The sequence below is a fragment of the Rana temporaria genome, chromosome 12 (genome assembly GCF_905171775.1).
Source record: "Rana temporaria chromosome 12, aRanTem1.1, whole genome shotgun sequence".
In the NCBI taxonomy this organism is placed as follows: Eukaryota; Metazoa; Chordata; class Amphibia; order Anura; family Ranidae; genus Rana; species Rana temporaria.
In genome coordinates, this window is record NC_053500.1 from 40,685,925 (window position 1) to 40,704,953 (window position 19,029).

The 19,029-nt window shown below is 38.8% G+C and overlaps 1 protein-coding gene across 1 annotated transcript; it reads left to right on the forward strand.

The window, feature by feature from the left end:
• The first annotated feature begins 1,266 nt into the window (after window positions 1-1,266).
• On the forward strand, window positions 1,267-18,826 carry LOC120919496 (keratin, type I cytoskeletal 19-like). Its single transcript, XM_040331690.1, has 8 exons — window positions 1,267-2,416; window positions 2,760-2,842; window positions 7,648-7,804; window positions 7,898-8,059; window positions 11,375-11,500; window positions 13,129-13,349; window positions 14,288-14,322; window positions 16,690-18,826. Exons 1-8 carry the CDS (start codon window positions 1,685-1,687, stop codon window positions 17,151-17,153), a joined length of 1,980 nt encoding a protein of 659 aa, XP_040187624.1. The 5' UTR covers window positions 1,267-1,684; the 3' UTR covers window positions 17,154-18,826.
• Window positions 18,827-19,029: the final 203 nt, after the last annotated feature.

Here is a 19,029-nt window from a genome sequence, read left to right on the forward strand (position 1 = left end):
AGGGGATGCTTGCTAACTGTGGGGGGTTGTCCTGACTAAGTGAAGACAGAGATCGTGTTCCTACTTGGCAGGAACATAAGATCTCCATCTTCTCTCCTGTAAGGAAGGCAATCTGCCTTGTTTACATAGGCAGATTGCCATTCTGCCTCTCCTGGGAACGATCACGTGTGGCCAACGGACATCGGGTTCAATGAGCATGCGATTGTGCCTCCAGGGGCCCCACGTGCGCCCCCTTCCAGTGTCTATTGTGCAAAATGACATACAGGTACATCATTTCGCGCAATAGAGCTGACCTGCCACACATATGTGGTTTAATCTAATCATTTTTAATCCCTTTTAAACCCTTTAAAATGTAAACAATATATACATATAATATAAAAGTATAAATAAAGATGAAGATAAAAATAAATATAAATTAATAAATAATACAATTAAAAATCAACATTTTAAATCAAAATTCCTAAACAAAATAAATGTATTAAATATTTTTTATAAATTTTATTAAATGTCATTCATTTAAACAAACATGACTAATTCAGTTAAATCATTAATAATTAATTAATCATCAATGTTTCATGATTAAGCTAGCAATGCTCCATGCATCACTGAGGAGTGTTTATTATTAATGAACAAACAGGTTGGGGGGGGGGGGGGGGTAATGATCCTTTGGGTTGGAGGAGGGCTGCATCTAGGTTTAATAAATCTGGTTCCATAGTACTGTAGCTAGTATTATAAAAGAATCACTAAACATTTTTAGTTTGCTGGTGCAAAATTGTAATTGGGTTTTCAACCTTCTCATTGTAGCTTTTAAAGTATATTTGTAGTTGCAAGAATAATTACATTTTCTTTCTTTGTAGTCAGGTTGTACAATTAATTTGTATGTTACAAGCTTTCAACATATACGTACATACTTATGTTATTCAGACATAATAATAAATATGTAATTTAGGGGTGTTACCAATAACTCAACACACAAAACAAGTTAAAATGCTTACACAGTGAGACAGTTTGACATTCCTTCAATGTATTCAATATTTGCCTTTGTTTTATGGGTCAGCAATAAGGTTTTGTCAGTTCATTTCCTTGTAGTTGAGTTTTACAAACAAATTATGTGGGAAGACTGTTAATACTGATTAAAAGCATATTAAATGGACAACGTAATGCTAAATGGAAATGCTATTGGATGCTTGTAAAATGCCCATAAATATTACTCATTTACCTATACCACCCAGTTCTCTTCTTATAAAAGCAGAATCAGGAGTAAGAAAACATTTCATATAGTTGTTCATAGTTATAATTGTGGCTCTACTAGGGATCCAGCTCTGAAGACACCATGAGCCAGAACGCTAAGCACTGCCATTTTTCCGCTGGATCTCATGTGGGAAGCCACCATACTGGTGGCTATCATTCAGGTCAACTGACTTCCCACCATGGAGGGTCACACAAGTCAAATCATGGAGGATCTAGCATGTCCCACCATGGAGGATCTCATAAATCACATTATGGAGGTCACAACAATTCCCACCATGGAGGCTCGCACATGTCAAGTCATGGAGGTCACCATATGTCCCATCATGAAGGCTCCCACATATCACATCATGGAGGCTCACACAAGTCACACCATGGAGGTCACCACATGTCACATCAAGGAGGTCACCACATGTCTCACCATTAAGGTTCCCACATGTCAAGTCATGGAGGTCACCATATGTCCCACCATGGAGGCTCCCACATGTCACATAATGGAGGCAACCTAATGACCCACCATGGAGGCTCTCACATGTCACATCATGGAAGCCATCACAAATCACATCATGGAGGTTCCCAAATGTCCCACCATGGAGGCTCCCACATGTCAAGTCATGGAGGTCACCATATGTCCCATCATGGAGGCTCTCGAATGTCACATCATGGAAGCCATCACAAATCACATCATGGAGGTTCCCAAATGTCCCACCATGGAGGTTCCCACATGTCAAGTCATGGAGGTCACCATATGTCCCACCATGGAGGCTCCCACATGTCAAGTCATGGAGGTCCTCATATGTCCCACCATGGAGGCCACCACATGTCCCATAATGGAGGCAACCATATGTCCCATCATGGAGGTCACCATGAAAGCCACCACAAAAAAGAAGTGTCTTTCTCAAAACATGTTAGCCATGGTCATGAGGGTCATCATAGCACCCCTGGAGGTCATGGTGGCTGGAGTGATAGCCTATTTGGTGTTAACGAGAAAGAAACCATGCAGCTTTTGAATGAACGCTTGTCATCCTACCTCAACAAGGTTCGCTCTCTTGAAATAGAAAATACCCAGCTGGAGAGCAAGATTTGTGAATGGTATGCAAACCACCAACCAAAAACACCTCCTGATGGCACTCATTACTTCAGACTCATCGATGAGCTCCAGAACCAGGTAACTCATAGTTCACTCCAACAATTACAAATTTTACAAAAATAAAGTCATTGTCAAGTATATGACAGGAATCATAGTTTATCAGAGAACATACTATATGTGCATACGCTAAATAAAAATAAATCTATTTGTAAACTAGAAGGCATATATTTATAAAAAAAAAGGGTTAATATTAGGTTTTAAAAATAGTAATGCATACTGGTAAGATTATTAACATTATTAAAATAAACTGGTTAGATTAACTTGTTTGTCTAAAACACTTAAACTGATCACATATGTTTTATGTTTTAACTATTAAATAATATATACTGTATTTTGACACATTTTGAAATTTGTTGGATAGATTGCTGAACTTGCTATAGAAAATGCAGGAATTCTTCTTGAGACTGATAATGCCAGGCTGGCTGCTGACGATTACAACAGCAAGTAAGTGTTGACAATGGTATGATTTGTACACAGGCTTAAAGCTCAGTTGAACCCTCCTTATTCAATACTGTAACGTAGTCAGGCTGCCTTTACAGTACCAACAATGCAGCTTTTTTAGGTATTTTATTTAGTTTCTATGTGTTACAGCAATGGTTAAAAAATACCCATCTACATATATTCTGGGAGTGCCCAATGCTAAGGAGTTTTTGGGCAGAGATTAAAAGTGCTTTACAGTTTTGCTCAGATTATGAGATTCCGGAAGATCCGGAATTCTATCTTCTGCATTTAAACCAAATACCAGAAAAAGCCTATAGGGAAATGATTATATGCCATCTATTAGATGCCGCTAAGGCCTGTATAACGAAGAGGTGGAAGTCACCAGTTCCACCAACAGCGGAGATGTGGATATGTAAAGTTAGGGAAATAAGCAAATTAGAAGAGTTAGTCCTGACAACACAATATAAAAGGGAAAAATATTTAAGAACTTGGACTCCCTGGAAGTCCTATATGGACCACAGGGGGGAAGGTTAAGGGGGATAACTTGGATTGGGTATATGTGGGATTTAATGAGAAACCACAGAAATATGGAGAAGGGTCGGAGGAGAGGGAAGTAGGGTGGGTTGTTTTTTTTTTGTTTTTTTTCTTTTTTTTTCTCCCTTTCCTCTTCTTTCTCAGGGATGTTTGGGAAGGGGAGAGATACGTAAGAAGGAGATATATGTTTGATTTTGACAACAAGGTTAAAGGGGATGTATAATAATAAGATGGACTGTGACTGTTGTTTTGTAATAATGTTCTGTTATGTATTTTTTTTTATATATATATATATATATGTGTTGTACTGATTTGTTTTAAAATAAAAAAAAGAATTATAATCTAGAAAAAAAAAAGAAAAAAAAAATACCCATCTATATGACTCTCTACACACTGTTTTAACCAAGGAGCGAGAACTCTTTTAATTAGAGCAGTATACAATGGGGGAATATATCAAATCTCATAAGAACCAGGCCCACAGTGTGACTCCAAAGTGTTTTCAGGAAAGTGTTGACAATGGTATGATTTGTACACAGGCTTAAAGCTCAGTTGAACCCTCCTTATTCAATACTGTAACGTAGTCAGGCTGCCTTTACAGTACCAACAATGCAGCTTTTTTAGGTATTTTATTTAGTTTCTATGTGTTACAGCAATGGTTAAAAAATACCCATCTACATATATTCTGGGAGTGCCCAATGCTAAGGAGTTTTTGGGCAGAGATTAAAAGTGCTTTACAGTTTTGCTCAGATTATGAGATTCCGGAAGATCCGGAATTCTATCTTCTGCATTTAAACCAAATACCAGAAAAAGCCTATAGGGAAATGATTATATGCCATCTATTAGATGCCGCTAAGGCCTGTATAACGAAGAGGTGGAAGTCACCAGTTCCACCAACAGCGGAGATGTGGATATGTAAAGTTAGGGAAATAAGCAAATTAGAAGAGTTAGTCCTGACAACACAATATAAAAGGGAAAAATATTTAAGAACTTGGACTCCCTGGAAGTCCTATATGGACCACAGGGGGGAAGGTTAAGGGGGATAACTTGGATTGGGTATATGTGGGATTTAATGAGAAACCACAGAAATATGGAGAAGGGTCGGAGGAGAGGGAAGTAGGGTGGGTTGTTTTTTTTGTTGTTTTTTTTCTTTTTTTTTCTCCCTTTCCTCTTCTTTCTCAGGGATGTTTGGGAAGGGGAGAGATACGTAAGAAGGAGATATATGTTTGATTTTGACAACAAGGTTAAAGGGGATGTATAATAATAAGATGGACTGTGACTGTTGTTTTGTAATAATGTTCTGTTATGTATTTTTTTTATATATATATATATATATATATATATATATGTGTTGTACTGATTTGTTTTAAAATAAAAAAAAGAATTATAATCTAGAAAAAAAAAAGAAAAAAAAAATACCCATCTATATGACTCTCTACACACTGTTTTAACCAAGGAGCGAGAACTCTTTTAATTAGAGCAGTATACAATGGGGGAATATATCAAATCTCAAGAGAACCAGGCCCACAGTGTGACTCCAAAGTGTTTTCAGGAAAGGGTATTTTAAACCCTTGCTGCAGTACATGGCAACTAAAAATAACCCTTAAGAACACCATATTTATTGACTTTGCATGTTGTTATTTCTATTTGCAAAGGAGGCTGGGACTGTGAGTGATTGGGGAGGGAGGACAGAAGTGATTGTGGATTTCTGAGGATGTGCATCCTGTCATCTTCAGACCGGATTGGGGTGGACAATGGTATAAACAAGGTGGGCATTTGTTTAGGGAATAGAGAAAAGCATTTTAATATATTCGGGACACTATGCTGCATATGGACTTTTTAGGCAAGCATGTGAAAAGATCAACTTGCTCTATAAACTCAGAAAGTGTACGCAGTAAGCCTAAATATAAAAGCAAGATATCGTGGATGGGACTTTGTAGGCAACAAAGTAAAATGCAAAGTAAAAATGCAAAAAAGTTTATTGTACATCACATTAAAAACAGGTACAAGGATTAAAACCATGTAAATCCCCTGTACAAATCAGTCACATGAGTAGATACATAGATACCCCGAAATCACAATGGGAGTAGAAGTGCACCCGATGTGTTTCAAGTTTCATTGTCTTCATCAAGGGGTTAGTGCAAAGGGGTAGGTTAATGTTGGTGATGGAGTCGGCCAACTCAACTATAGGACACCCCAAGATCCCATTAGAAAAGCAAGTACAGCAGGGGATAGAATTCAATGGAATTGTTTTTGACACAGACACATCCAAGAACATCTTAAGGCAGATAGGATGTCTATGAGGACACTATAGATCTTCTAGTATAGAAGAAGGGATATAGCTTATCACTGTCCCGAATCAAGACAAATCCAGAAGTGTAGATCTTAATGATGTGCCCTTCCAGGAAATTATGAAAATCACAAAAAGGAAGCGAGAGAACCCCTTTGAGTTAAACAAGCTGGAAACACCTATTGCTTTGAGAAAAAAGGACGCATATCACATCAATATAGCAGCCATAAATATAAGTTGCTTGTAATCGGCTGCAGCTAGATTTCGCAGTGAACTTCCCAGGTGTATTTTCTGAAGTATGTGCTGTGTAAATCCCTGTTTTTTGGTAATTAATTTTCTGCAACACAAGCAGGCGTTCTTAGATCACTTGGGTTTCCAACAAAATGGTTTGAGTGCATTGGTGCATTAAAGAAATGTCTGGATGGAAATGTAAGTGTTATGCCGCGTACACACGATCGTTTTTCGGCATGAAAAAAAACGAAGTTTTTAAAAACGTCATTTAAAATGATCGTGTGTGGGCTTCACATTGTTTTTCGGCTTCTAAAAAAAAATGTCGTTTTCGGGTTGTAAAAAATGATCGTGTGTGGTCTAAAACGACGTTTTAAACTCACGCATGCCCAGAAGCAAGTTATGAGATGGGAGCACTCGTTCTGGTAAAACTACCATTCATAATGGAGTAAGCACATTCATCACGTTGTAACAGACAAAAAAGCGTGAATCGTCTTTTACTAACAAGGAATCAGCTAAAAGCAGCCCAAAGGCGAATAGAACTTCCCCTTTAGAGTGCCGTCGTACGTGTTGTACGTCACCGCGCTTTGTTCATAATTTTTCTAAAACGATGGTGTGTGAGCAACGTCGTTTTTAATGATAAAGTTGGAAAAACGTTGTTTTTTGGACATGCTGAAAAACGTTGTTTTTTTTTTCATGCCGAAAAACGATCGTGTGTACACAGCATTAGATCTGGTAGGCAGTGCTTCCTAGATAATTTAAAGTTAATTTTAAATTTCAACTCAAATTTACGCTTTAGGCCTCATTCACACGACGGACCGTTCGGATCCGCCTGTCAGTTTTGACGGCGGACCTGAACGGCCGTTCCATGTATTCCTATGAAGCGTCGGATGTCAGTGGAGACATGTCCGCTGACATCCGACCCTATCCGATCCGCTAAAAACAGACTATGGGGGACACGTCCCCATCCGTCCATGCGGATCGGATCAGATCGATCCATAGGAGACAGCGGTGCCCGACAAGCCCCTCCCCGCTTAGTGAGCAGAGAGGAGTTTATCATCCATCGGCTCAGCGGAGATCTGCGGACTGATCTCCCACTGAGCTGGCGAGAGCAGGCGGACTCCGTAGGAACGGAGTCCGCCTGTGTGAATGGGACCTTAATCTGAAACCAGACATTGTTTAATGTTTAATAAAAGTAACAAAAAGATCAGCGCTAAAGAAGAATAGAAGCCCCAAGTCTAATAAAATTGTGACAATCATAAGTGGTAGAGCTCTTTCATTCTCATCAGGGAAAAGGTTAATCTATGAAGAACTCTGCAATACATATGCCTTGCTTCTTTCTTGAGATAGGAAAATTTGCAACAAAGACAAAAAGAGAAGGCACACCATCCTTGTTCATTTCCATAAAAATGATTTACTGGGGAAAGAAACTCCAATATACTCACAAAAGTATAAAACTTCAGGCATAAGGAATCCAATTCAGATACTGATCTGCAAGGGAATGGGTTGAATCTCCATTTTTATCTTACTCATTTGCTTCTCAAGAACTGAAGGAAGTGATGTATTATCTGCATTTAAGATCAAAATGTTTCCCTTTGTTAGTGCCCACTTAAACTTCAGGGAGGGAGGGAGATGTCGACAGCAGTGTCCCGTCAATGCCAATGAGTGCCATGAGTGCCTTATCTCACAGTTGTCCCACATTTTCTGTGAACTTGTTTTTTTATTATGTTTGGTTGGTCATCTTAAATATTTTTCAAAGATCCAGATTGGAAGATGCTCTGGCCAGTAATGTGGAGATGGATGTCAACAATCTGGGAAGAGCGCTGGAGGGACTTAGTGGGGAAGCATCAGAACTGGGGATGCAGGTCGAAAGCCTCCAAGAAGAAATGGACAGTCTGAGAAATAACAGTGAGACGGTAATATACCTTAAAAATGTATAGCTATAAAATTATACAGATGTTGTTACTTCATTTTCTGAATCTTTTAATCCCATGCATGACTCACTATAGGAAATAGAATCCCTCCTCTCTCAACTGGGTGCCAGAATCAACATTGAACTGGATGCTGCTCCATCCATCGATCTAAATGAAGCCTTGTCTGAGATTCGAGAGGAATATGAAAATCTCATGGAAATAAACCTTAAAGAAAGCGAAAGTTTGTTCCTTGAAAGGGTAAGCTGATATTTTTTTACACACGGTCGGAATTTCCAACAACAAATGTTCAATATGAGCTGTTGGTCAGATATTCCGACCGTGTATACTCCATCGGACATTTGCTGTCGGAATTTCCGACAACAAATGTTTGAGAGCTGGTTCTCAATTTTTTCGACAGCAAAAGTTATTGTCGGAAATTCTGATCGTCTGTATGCAATTCCGACGCACAAAAATCCTACACAATTTGACTCATGGAATCATTGAACTTAATTTTTCTTGGCTCGTCGTAGTGTTGTACGTCACCGTGTTCTTGACGTTTGGAATTTCCGACAAGACTTGTGTATAAATTCATTGAGCTAAAGGCCAAAACAATAACAATTTGGGAAACAATTAATCTGCAGGAGTGTACTATATATAGGAAAAAGTGTTTGTGCACTGCAATGTCAGCTTGGCTTTTTAGTCCCAGTGCATTTTACTAAATATGTGGGCATACATGAGCATTCTTTTGTGGGCAGAATTTGGTAGGAATGTCAATAGAACATATATTCCTTGTGTCCTTTAATGAGCATAGGTTTTAACAGACAGGACAGCCAGAGCTACCCCACCAGAAGTGAAAAATGTAAATATAAGGTCTGGTTTACACTAATGCGATATCAGATGTGACTTGAGTCACACAGAATTGCATGCGAATAGAAATACAACTTTTCTCTATGGTGCCCATTCACTTCTTTGCAGCACAGCATGAACTGCTGTGACTGCAGTGCAATTTCGGCCCTATAGAGATCAATGGAGTGTTTGTAACTTTTTTTGCAGGTTGTTAGGGCTCCTTAAGACCCCACATCCAGTCTCCTTCCCCTACCAAAAAAAGTAGTATCAAAAACAACAGGGCATCCAAGTTGTACTACATAATTTCACTGAAAATCTGATAAAGTCACAGCTGCACGAGTGTGCATCTAATTGAAAGTAGGTGTTATGCCAATTTGGATGTAAACATGGAAATACACTTTAAAAATAACAAACATGGCATACTTACCTGCTCTGTGCTGTGGTTTTGCACAGAGCAGACCAGATCCCAGATCCTCCTCTACTTGGGTCCCTCTTTGGTGCTCCTGGCCCCTCCCTCCTGAGTGCCCTCACAGCAAGCAGCTTGCTGTCATTGAGTCCTCATTGGCTCATTGACAGCAGCGGGAGCCAATGGCTGTCTCGGAGAGCCGAGTCTCTTATTCAACATCGTTGGATTGAAATGGGGCTCAGGTAAGTATTAGGGCGGCTCATTGGGGGCTGTTGCACACAGAAGGCTTTTTATCTTAATGCATAGAATGCATTAAGAGCTAAGAAAATGTTGAACAGACTCCCTAAAGAACTGGTTTTGGCAAGCTCAGAAGAAACTGGATGCATTCCTAAATGCACAAAATATAACTAAATATTAATATTTAGAGGTAGAAACATCAGGGGTAGTTGATTGAGGGGACCAGAGTATATCTCATTGCCTCAAGGGGGGATCAGGTAGGATTTTCTTCCCCTGCTGGATCAAATTAGATCATGCATTATTGGGGTCTATGTACCTATGTAAGATAATAACGATAACGTAATTTAGACAACATTTTTCAAAAACATACAAAAATTCTAATACAACCATTAAACCAGGTCCTTTATAGTGCCACCCAATGTCAAGTTCCATTGTAAACCTGTACTGGCCACCAGCCATTCACAACAAGCTCAGTGGGTAGACACTATTATTCACCTGGAATAAAGGTGAAGGAAGATCCCCTGTTTGCTGTCAAAACAAGGGATTAGGGGGCAAGTGAATTTGTGACATGTTTAATGTTACACCCTGAATATGGGTGTAACATGTAACATGTTACAAAAGGTGAATTTATCCTTTAAGGTTAAAGCAGGATTAACCCCAAAAACAAAAATGTAACACATTGCATGCTTACCAATTTTTAGATGCGGCAGCTGCTCTATTGCCTGATGATCTAACAGTAATCCACCTCCTGTATTACAGTGTCCCCCACTCTGGATAAAAGAGCACTGGGGCACCTTTGGACAGCAGCACCGTCAGTTTTGGTGGGGGGTGTTAGTTTGTAAAACAACAGACTTATGCCCTGTACACACGATCGGTTCATCGGACGAACCGATCGTGTGTGGGCCCCATCGGTTATTTTCCCATCGGTGAAAAAAAATAGAACCTGTTTTAAAAATTTCTGATGTTTAAAAACCGATAGAAAAAACGATCGTCTATGGGGAAATCCATCGGTCAAAAATCCACGCATGCTCATAATCAAGTCGACGCATGCTCAGAAGCATTGAACTTCATTTCTATCTGCATGTCGTTGTGTTTTACGTCACCGCGTTGGACACGGTCGGAGTTTTAACTGATGGTGTGTAGGTATGATGAAATTCAGCTTCATCGGATATCTGATGAAAAAATCCATCGGTTCGTTTTCATCGGATGAATGGATTGTGTGTACGTGGCATTACTGGCTGGATAACTAAGGGAAAATAAAGGAAATAAAGCCTTAAAAGAAAACAAATACATCCATATCATCTAAGAATTGGTAAGCTGCAATATAATAAATGTTTGTTTTTGGGTTTAATAGTGCTTTAAACCACATGTCCAAACTAGTGTGACCACATTTCCAAACTACTATTCAGGGACACCCCCCTTCCCAAAAATCAGCTTGTGCTGTAACGAATCACAGCACAGTGATCGGACACAAGAGGCGGGATTTATGATGTCTCCAATCACAAGCAGGGGGTGGGGATTGTGCTCCTCTAGTCATTCCCGGCCAGGGCAAGTACTGTCAGTGAGTAAAGTGGTGAAGTGGTGGCCTTTTTTGGGGGCATCAGATTGGCCCTGGGGGGTGGCTGCGTCAGTTTTATTCCGGGAAAGAATGTGCCCCGGACAGACCTGAAAAATGCGGCACTGTCCCGGGCAATCCGGGACACGTGGTCTCCCTAGTCCAAACATTACCAATAATCTTATTTTTTTGGCACCATCAAGGACCCTCTGATACTGTGACTAAAGAATGACATACCCCACAAGTTCTCCATCCTCTTCCCTAAGCTATGACCACCTTCTCCCTGCCCCATATGTCATATCCTTAAACATTTCCCTACCCTTTCTTTTTTTTTTTTTTTTATATAATGTTTTTATTTTAAAGTAATAGATTACAACAGTTACAGTATGTCAGATGACAACAACTTAGAATGAGATACTTCCCTACCCTTTCTTAATCCTTCTCCCAGTTGATAAAACCCAATGTGTTTCATGCATTCATTTATAATCATATAAACATTAATTTATCTGTGTGTGTTCTATTCCCTTAGAGTCAGGAGTTAACTCAGGAAGTGGAGTCTGGTTCAGAAGAGCTGCAGTCTATTGAAACTGAACTAATTGAGATGAAGCGCTGTATGCAGGCCCTGGAAATTGAGTTACAAAGTGAACTGAGCTTGGTATGTTCTTAAAAAGTTGGAGTACTTTTACAGTATACGGTATACATTTTTGCACAAAAACCTACATCTTGCTTAGTAAAAACCTAAGTGGATGAAGGTCCTGGATTGACATGGATGTTATCCATTGGATTTCAAAAATGAAACCTAAGTGTTGGTTAAAGGAGAGAAAGAGAATGCCTTATTCTGAGTTGAGTTGGGTTGAGATAGAAGTTCAGGCTGTTTGATGTACAATGTAGGATTGAAGCTGATTTGATCGCATAAAACATCCTTTCAGTACAAATTCAACAAAGTTCACTTCTTTCTTTACACTTCCGTTATGGCACATGTATTATGTGGCATTTATGCAATTACTAGGCAATTACTGGTGTTTCTTTTTTACACTTTAACGGGTTTAACAATGTTTTAAGTATTGTAAACTCTTGTAGATACTTTGGATTTTCTTCATAACTGGGATATTACTATAGGGCTAATTTTAAGATTTATAGGTAATGATGACGTGTCATTATTCAAAAATGGTAAAAATCGACGACTGGGAAAGCATAGAACAGTAAACATATTTTTGTGATTTGAGATAATGAAAAAAACATACATTAGAGAATCAGCAGTGGTGTATATTATAATATATATATGTATAGATATACAGTATCTCACACAAGTGAGTACACCCCTCACATTTTTGAAAATATTTTATAAGATCTTTTCATGTGACAACACTGAAGAAATTATACTTTGCTACAATGTAAAGTAGTGAGTGTACAACTTGTATAACAGTGTAAATTTGCTGTCCTCTCAAAATAACTCAACACACAGGCATTAATGCCTAAACCGCTGGCAACAAAAGTGAGTACACCCCTAAGTTAAAATGTCCTAATTGGGCCCAAAGTGTCAATATTTTGTGTGGCCACCATTATTTTCCAGCACTGCCTTAACCCTCTTGGGCATGGAGTTCACCAGAGCTTCACAGGTTGTCACTGGAGTCCTCTTCCACTCCTCTATGAGGACATCACGGAGCTGGTGGATGTTAGAGACGTTTGAGGATGCCCCACAGATGCTCAATAGGGTTTAGGTCTGGAAACATACTTGGCCAGTCCATCACCTTTAACCTCAGCTTCTTTAGCACAGAATCCTGACCTCAACCTGATAGAACACCTTTGGGATGAGACTGTGAGCCAGGCCTGCTCATCCATATCATTGCCTGACCTCACAAATGCTCTTCTGGAAGAATGGTCAAACATTCCCATAGACACACTCCTAAACCTTGTAGACAGCCTTCCCCGAAGAGTTGAAGCTGTTATAGCTGTAATGGGTGGGCCAACTCAATATTGAACCCTAAAGACTGAGACTGGGATGCCATTAAAGTTTATGTGTGTGTAAAGGCAAGCATCCTAATACTTTTGTATATACTGTATATATATATATATATATATATATATATATATATATATATATATATATACACACAGAATATACCAATACACCAAAAAGTTAACACCCTTGATTTCCATTTCCATATTTTGTTGAAATTTATAAATGGTCCTTGAAAAATATAAGCTAATTTAGGTCATGATGTCTATATTTAAAGTAGTAAATGTTGATTTTATTCAGGGTTTATACGACTTTTATTCCAGAAATCAGCTCTGGAGGGCACTTTGGCTGAGACGGAGGCTACTTTTGGCTCCAAACTTGCTGAATTGCAGTGCCTGATCAATGGTTTGGAGTCTGATCTGGCACAGATTCGGTCAGACCTAGAACGTCAGAACCAGGAGTATACAACTCTCATGGACCAGAAGACCCATTTGGAGATGGAGATAGCCACCTACAAACGCTTGTTGGATGGACATGACATTGAGTAAGTATGGAAAACAAGTACATTAAATAAAAGCACATCAGTTAAATACCAATATTACAGCTCCCAAATACAGCTGGAATGTAAACTTTAAGTTGAACCTATTGTTCATTACTGAGAGAACGAAAGTGAGTGAGACCAAGCTGATATCCAGAAAGCCAATCTGTCAGATTTTAACATTTTTTTTTTTTTTTACATACTTCTTTAGTATTTTGTTAAAATCCTTCTTTACTTTTGAAAGATACCAGCCCCATACGCCAAAATGCCTAGCGTCTCCCTACCCAGAGGGGCTTGGTTTTGTGGGACCCTTACTATGTTATCACCACTGTATGAGTTCCAAAAAATACAGGGGATACCATCTCATCGTGCTCTTCTGCACATTCAGTACTCGTAAGAAGGCATTGTAGAACTGTGAAGGACGATTTATGTAGACCTTACATGCTTAAACTGACTCAGTAGGGACAAGTAGGTGGTACACCCAAGAACTTGTAAAGTTTTCTGCTGGACCAATTTCTGTGTGACTATGCCACAATTTACAATGACACCAAAGCCACTTAATAAATGTGTTCAGTGTTGTGTCCACTGTGGGAAAAGGGTAGGGTTCAATTTGGGGAACGCAACGTCTACCCATACACACTTGGTAGCTGCCATTTATAATTTAATATAAATCTCGCTGAAATTGTCCTTATTATTTAGTTGAAGCAGAAATAATGGGGTTCCTTGTGCTTAGAAAGGGTTATTACTACACTTCAAATAATAATGTAACTATGCTATAGATAGACAGACTGAAAGACAGACATATAAATAGATAGATAAATAGATAGATAGATATATAGATAGATAGATAGATAGATAGATAGATAGATAGATAGATAGATAGATAGATAGATAGAATGATTTTATTTTACAGACTGGATTTAGCTATTTTGTTTCCCTTACAGTGTTTCTGAACATCACATGTCCCACGGTCAACATGGTAAGTTCAGCAGTAATGTAATACATTTTATACAATTGAATCAGACTAACTAAAATTATGACTGATAAACATGACTAGCAATCCCTCTCCTCTGGTGTTGCCCAGTGTGTCTGAGATTTTCTGGCCTTCTTTGGAAATTCAGCAAACTGTTTAGAACCAGTTAGTCCTGCTTTGCTAAAATATCAACATTTTCATCATCTGCAAAGGTTTTGCCCATGGTTCCATTAGTGTAATACAGTAAGTAATTACAGCATTTTAGTCACTAACAATAATGTGGCCTTGAAGGCTCTATAGACCAGGATATGTTTTTGTTATATTGTGCCTACGGTAAGACCTAAATTGTTGTATTGCATTAAACACTAGTGCTGGACTCTTATTTAATAGTTTTCTAAGCTTCATGATTTTTTTAATTACAAGAGGTTTTAGTCTAAAGTTATTACCGTAAAAATTGTTGTCTTGCCTATATTAAAGTAGAACTAAAGGCAAAACTTTATTTTTTTAATTTTGGATGGATTAAGGTAAGGGTTAAAGTTCCTGTCTTTTTTGCCATAGATATGTCCCAATGGCAAAATCCCTTCCTTTACCATAGTCAAACAAGGAAGTGAGAGAGGTGTGAGGGAATCCTGGTGTGTCACCAGGTTCACCAGAGCTAGTATTCCCATTGAACTAGTGTCCCCATTGGAAGATTTACCTTCAATTAGGGATGACCCGAACACCCCTGATTCGCACCAGAACATGCGAACAAACAAAATATTTGTGCGAATATGTGAACACCTTTAAAGTCTATGGGACACGAACGTGAAAAATCAAAAGTGCCTTTTTTTAAAGGCTTATATGCACGTTTTTGGCATAAAAAGTGTTTGGGGACCGGGTACTGCCCCAGGGGACATGTATCAATGCTTTCAGGAGCAGTGATTTTAATAATGCTTAAAGGGGTTGTAAAGGTTAAAAAAAATCCCTAAATAGCTTCCTTTACCTTAGTGCAGTCCTCCTTCACTTACCTCATCCTTCGATTTTGCTTTTAAATGTCCTTATTTCTTATGAGAAATCCTCACTTCCTGTTCTTCTGTCTGTAACTACACACAGTAATGCAAGGCTTTCTCCCTGGTGTGGAGAAAACCTTGCATTACTGTGTGTAGTTACAGATGGAAGAACAGGAAGTGAAGATTTCTCAGAAGAAATAAGGACATTTAAAAGCAAAATCTAAAGATGAGGTAAGTGAAGGAGGACTGCACTAAGGTAAAAGAAGCTATTTAGGGAAACATTTTTTTACCTTTACAACCCCTTTAAAGTGAAACAATAAAAATGATATATTCCTTTAAATATCATGCCTGGGACTGCCTGTAAAGTAGAGCCTCTAAAGTACAGCAAAATTACATTTCTAAAGGAAAACATTTAATTTAAAACTGATTACAGCTGTAATGTATTGTCGGATCCCGGCAATATACATTGAAATAAATGGTGTGGTTCCCCCATCCATTATCAGACCCTTCAGGTCTGGTATAGATATTAAAGGGGTTGTAAAGGTAAAAAAAAAAAAAATCCCTAAATAGCTTCCTTTACCTTAGTGCCGCACCCTGCCTTTTGCCAATTATGGCTCTCTCAGCAGAGCGTGCTGTGATTGGCCAAAGCATGCAAGTCAGGTGCATGCTTTGGCCAATCATCATACAATGCACTGCGATCTTGCAGCGCAATTAAGGGGCGTTCTGTAGCACTCAAATTTCCTGTGAACGCCCCATATGTTCAGTTCATTTTAGAACAAACGAACACCCGATGTTCAAGTCAAACTTACGTTCGACTCGAAACTGGTGTCAATCTAAAATTTGTGATTTTCTTTTACTTACACTTTCAATGATAATGGTAAATAGGACAAATAGAAACAGTTCCTAATGGGGGCACAGACAACTGATATATGTTCTAATCCCTCTCCAGTCAATGCAAAACTAGAAAAAAATAAGTTTTGCCCCTAGTTACACTTAAACCCCCCCAAGCTTCATTTATTTAAAAAAAACCTTGGAAGTAAAACTAGTTTTTTTTGAACCAGAGAAACAGTCACAATTATTTAATTCATGCTTAGTGGTGGTGCTCCAAGCTGAGGTGTGAATCCCTGCTGGTGCTCAGGATTACAGGGATGCCGCCATGAAAAGTAACTCATCTAGGGAGAGGAGAGAAACGGTCAGATACGAATTCAGATAGAAATTCTCCAACACTTGTGTTCTAATGCAAGTTTGCATCTAATTATCAACACAGAAAGCTCATATTTCAGAATCTTTGATCAATGAGACATATGGCCACTAAGTCTTGTACACTACTCATCTTTGTGTCATATAATAACCTCAGCATTTCTATGTGCCTTGGACTTTTCAGGATATCATCACAGCATGATGCATCATCACTCAGGACACCATCATGTGGGCCATCACATGTCAGGCCACCGACACGGAGGACACCACTCGTTTGGGCGCCATCATGGTGACCACCAATTTTCTGGTCACTTTAAAGGAGGGCATCACTTCTCCCACAAGACTGGAAAGCATCACTCTTCTACTCACCAGAGTGGAGGACATCACTCCTCTGGTCTCCAGAGTGGAGGACATCACTCCTCTGATCACCAGAGTGGAGGACATCACTCCTCTGGTCACCAGAGTGGAGGACATCACTCCTCTGGTTACCAAAGTGGAGGACATCACTCTTCTGGTCACGAAAGTGCAAGAAATCACTCCTCTGGTCACCAGAGTGAGGAACACCACTCCTCTGGTCACCAGAGTGAAGGAAATCAATTGTCGGGACACAGTGGTGACGGGCATCACTCTTCTGACCACCACAATTAGGGTGACCAGTTTTAAAGATTTAAGCAATAGTTTCTATCATTGCATCGATGTTATTTCTTTAGATGCTTTTCAAATATTTTATATAAATATATATATATATATATATATATATCTATAAATATATTCTCCTTGTCCCCTTTATGTAGCAGAAGATGGAAATTGTATGTGATAAACAGACAAGTGGTCTAAGGGCAACACATATGTTTAGTGTCAAAGTTAACACGCAGTTAGAGAAATGTAGAAGAATCTTGATAATACCTTGAGACAAAAACTTTGAGCGTCTCTATAGGTATCAGATTTTAAAAGTTTTGTGGGTTATATACTGTATGTATGTGCAGGGCCTAATAACTACTCTATTGAAAACAGAGGCATTTTTGCCTGTAATGGCAAATTTCATTTGTTTCTCTTTGCTTCCTGGAGGTTGACAGCAGAGCAGGTCTATGTCCTAAATTTTGCTGAAGAAAAAGAGTTTCATAGCTAGAGGCCCCATACTCTGGCTGCCCAATGATAGTAAGCTGGGAATTTAGGAACATTATCAGTGCACCTGTAGCATTAGATGCCCTGCCTGAGACTCCCATTTGCACACTGAGCATAGGAATGTCATGGCTGCTACTTTATCCAGTGAGGGGAATGGTGCGACTGAGTCCTCTTTTTCGGGTGTCACTGCATGCAGTGTCCTCATAAACTGCTATGACTGTTATGTTGCTATCTAAAGCCCCCACTAATATATTTTTTAAACTGTTCAAGCAAAGCTGATCATGACTATGACAGCAATGCCGGACACTATGTGGGTTTTATGTAACCCACCTACAGTATATGGTGAATATACAGTCTACATATTGTTTCAGAGATGCTAACTTGTTTCTGATTAAAATGTTTAGTGATAGTCTAAGAGTTTATGTACAACATGTCCAAATGGTGCTGAAAGGTTGTGTGGACCTCTTGGTCCAATAGACCCTGCATGCAGTGCCAATGACATTAAATTAAACTCAAAGCAGTGGGGCATGGCACATTCCATGTGCCTTTGTACAATACCTTAGATAAGGGATTGCATGGTACTCAAAAGGTTTGTAGGATAGCATTCAATAGGAGCTTGTATGTGCACTTTCGAAAAGACAGGTAGTGATCATTTTTTTAAAGCCCCTAAGCAATTAGCACTCAGAAGTGGCTACAGGGTACAGGTAGAACGACTGAGTCGTAAAGAAGGTTTAGCATGCCATTTTGGGGTACTTAGATTATTCTAAGTGTGTTGAGAGGCAAACATTCTGGAATACCAGAACAAAAGCACTAACACTTGAGACATGAATAATGACTTTAGCTACTCTGCCGTAATGAGGTCCCTTAGGGAAAAAATTTCAAGGAAGTCTGATTGTCTATATGTTCAATCCTCACCTTGTCTTCACAATGCTGTGATAGGAGTCCTTATGACTTGGCACAGCTGAATACTAATCCTGCCATGCATAAAATGCTGAGCATTATATAATATTTGTGTTTACCCCTTTTAGTATGACCATTGTGATTTCTATGTGGCCAGTGGGATACTGCCAGACATGGAGCTCTATGGCACTTATGTGACATAATATTGGATACTGGACGGTTATGTCAATGTTCTTATATTTTTTATTGTGTATTATTATTTCTTTAATAAATTCTACTTTTTCTGTCTCATGCAATCCTGTGGTTTACATTTTGTTGGTACTCTTCTATTGTGGATAAATAGAACATTTCAATAAAAAAAAAAGAAAGTAGAACTAAGGTAAAAAAATTTAAATCAATATGTGATAAAACTAAGTAGAATATAAAATGTGTCTGTCGATTAAATTCAAATATATAGAGAAATATACCTGCTCCCCCTCCAGGTTTCAGCTTCCTTTAA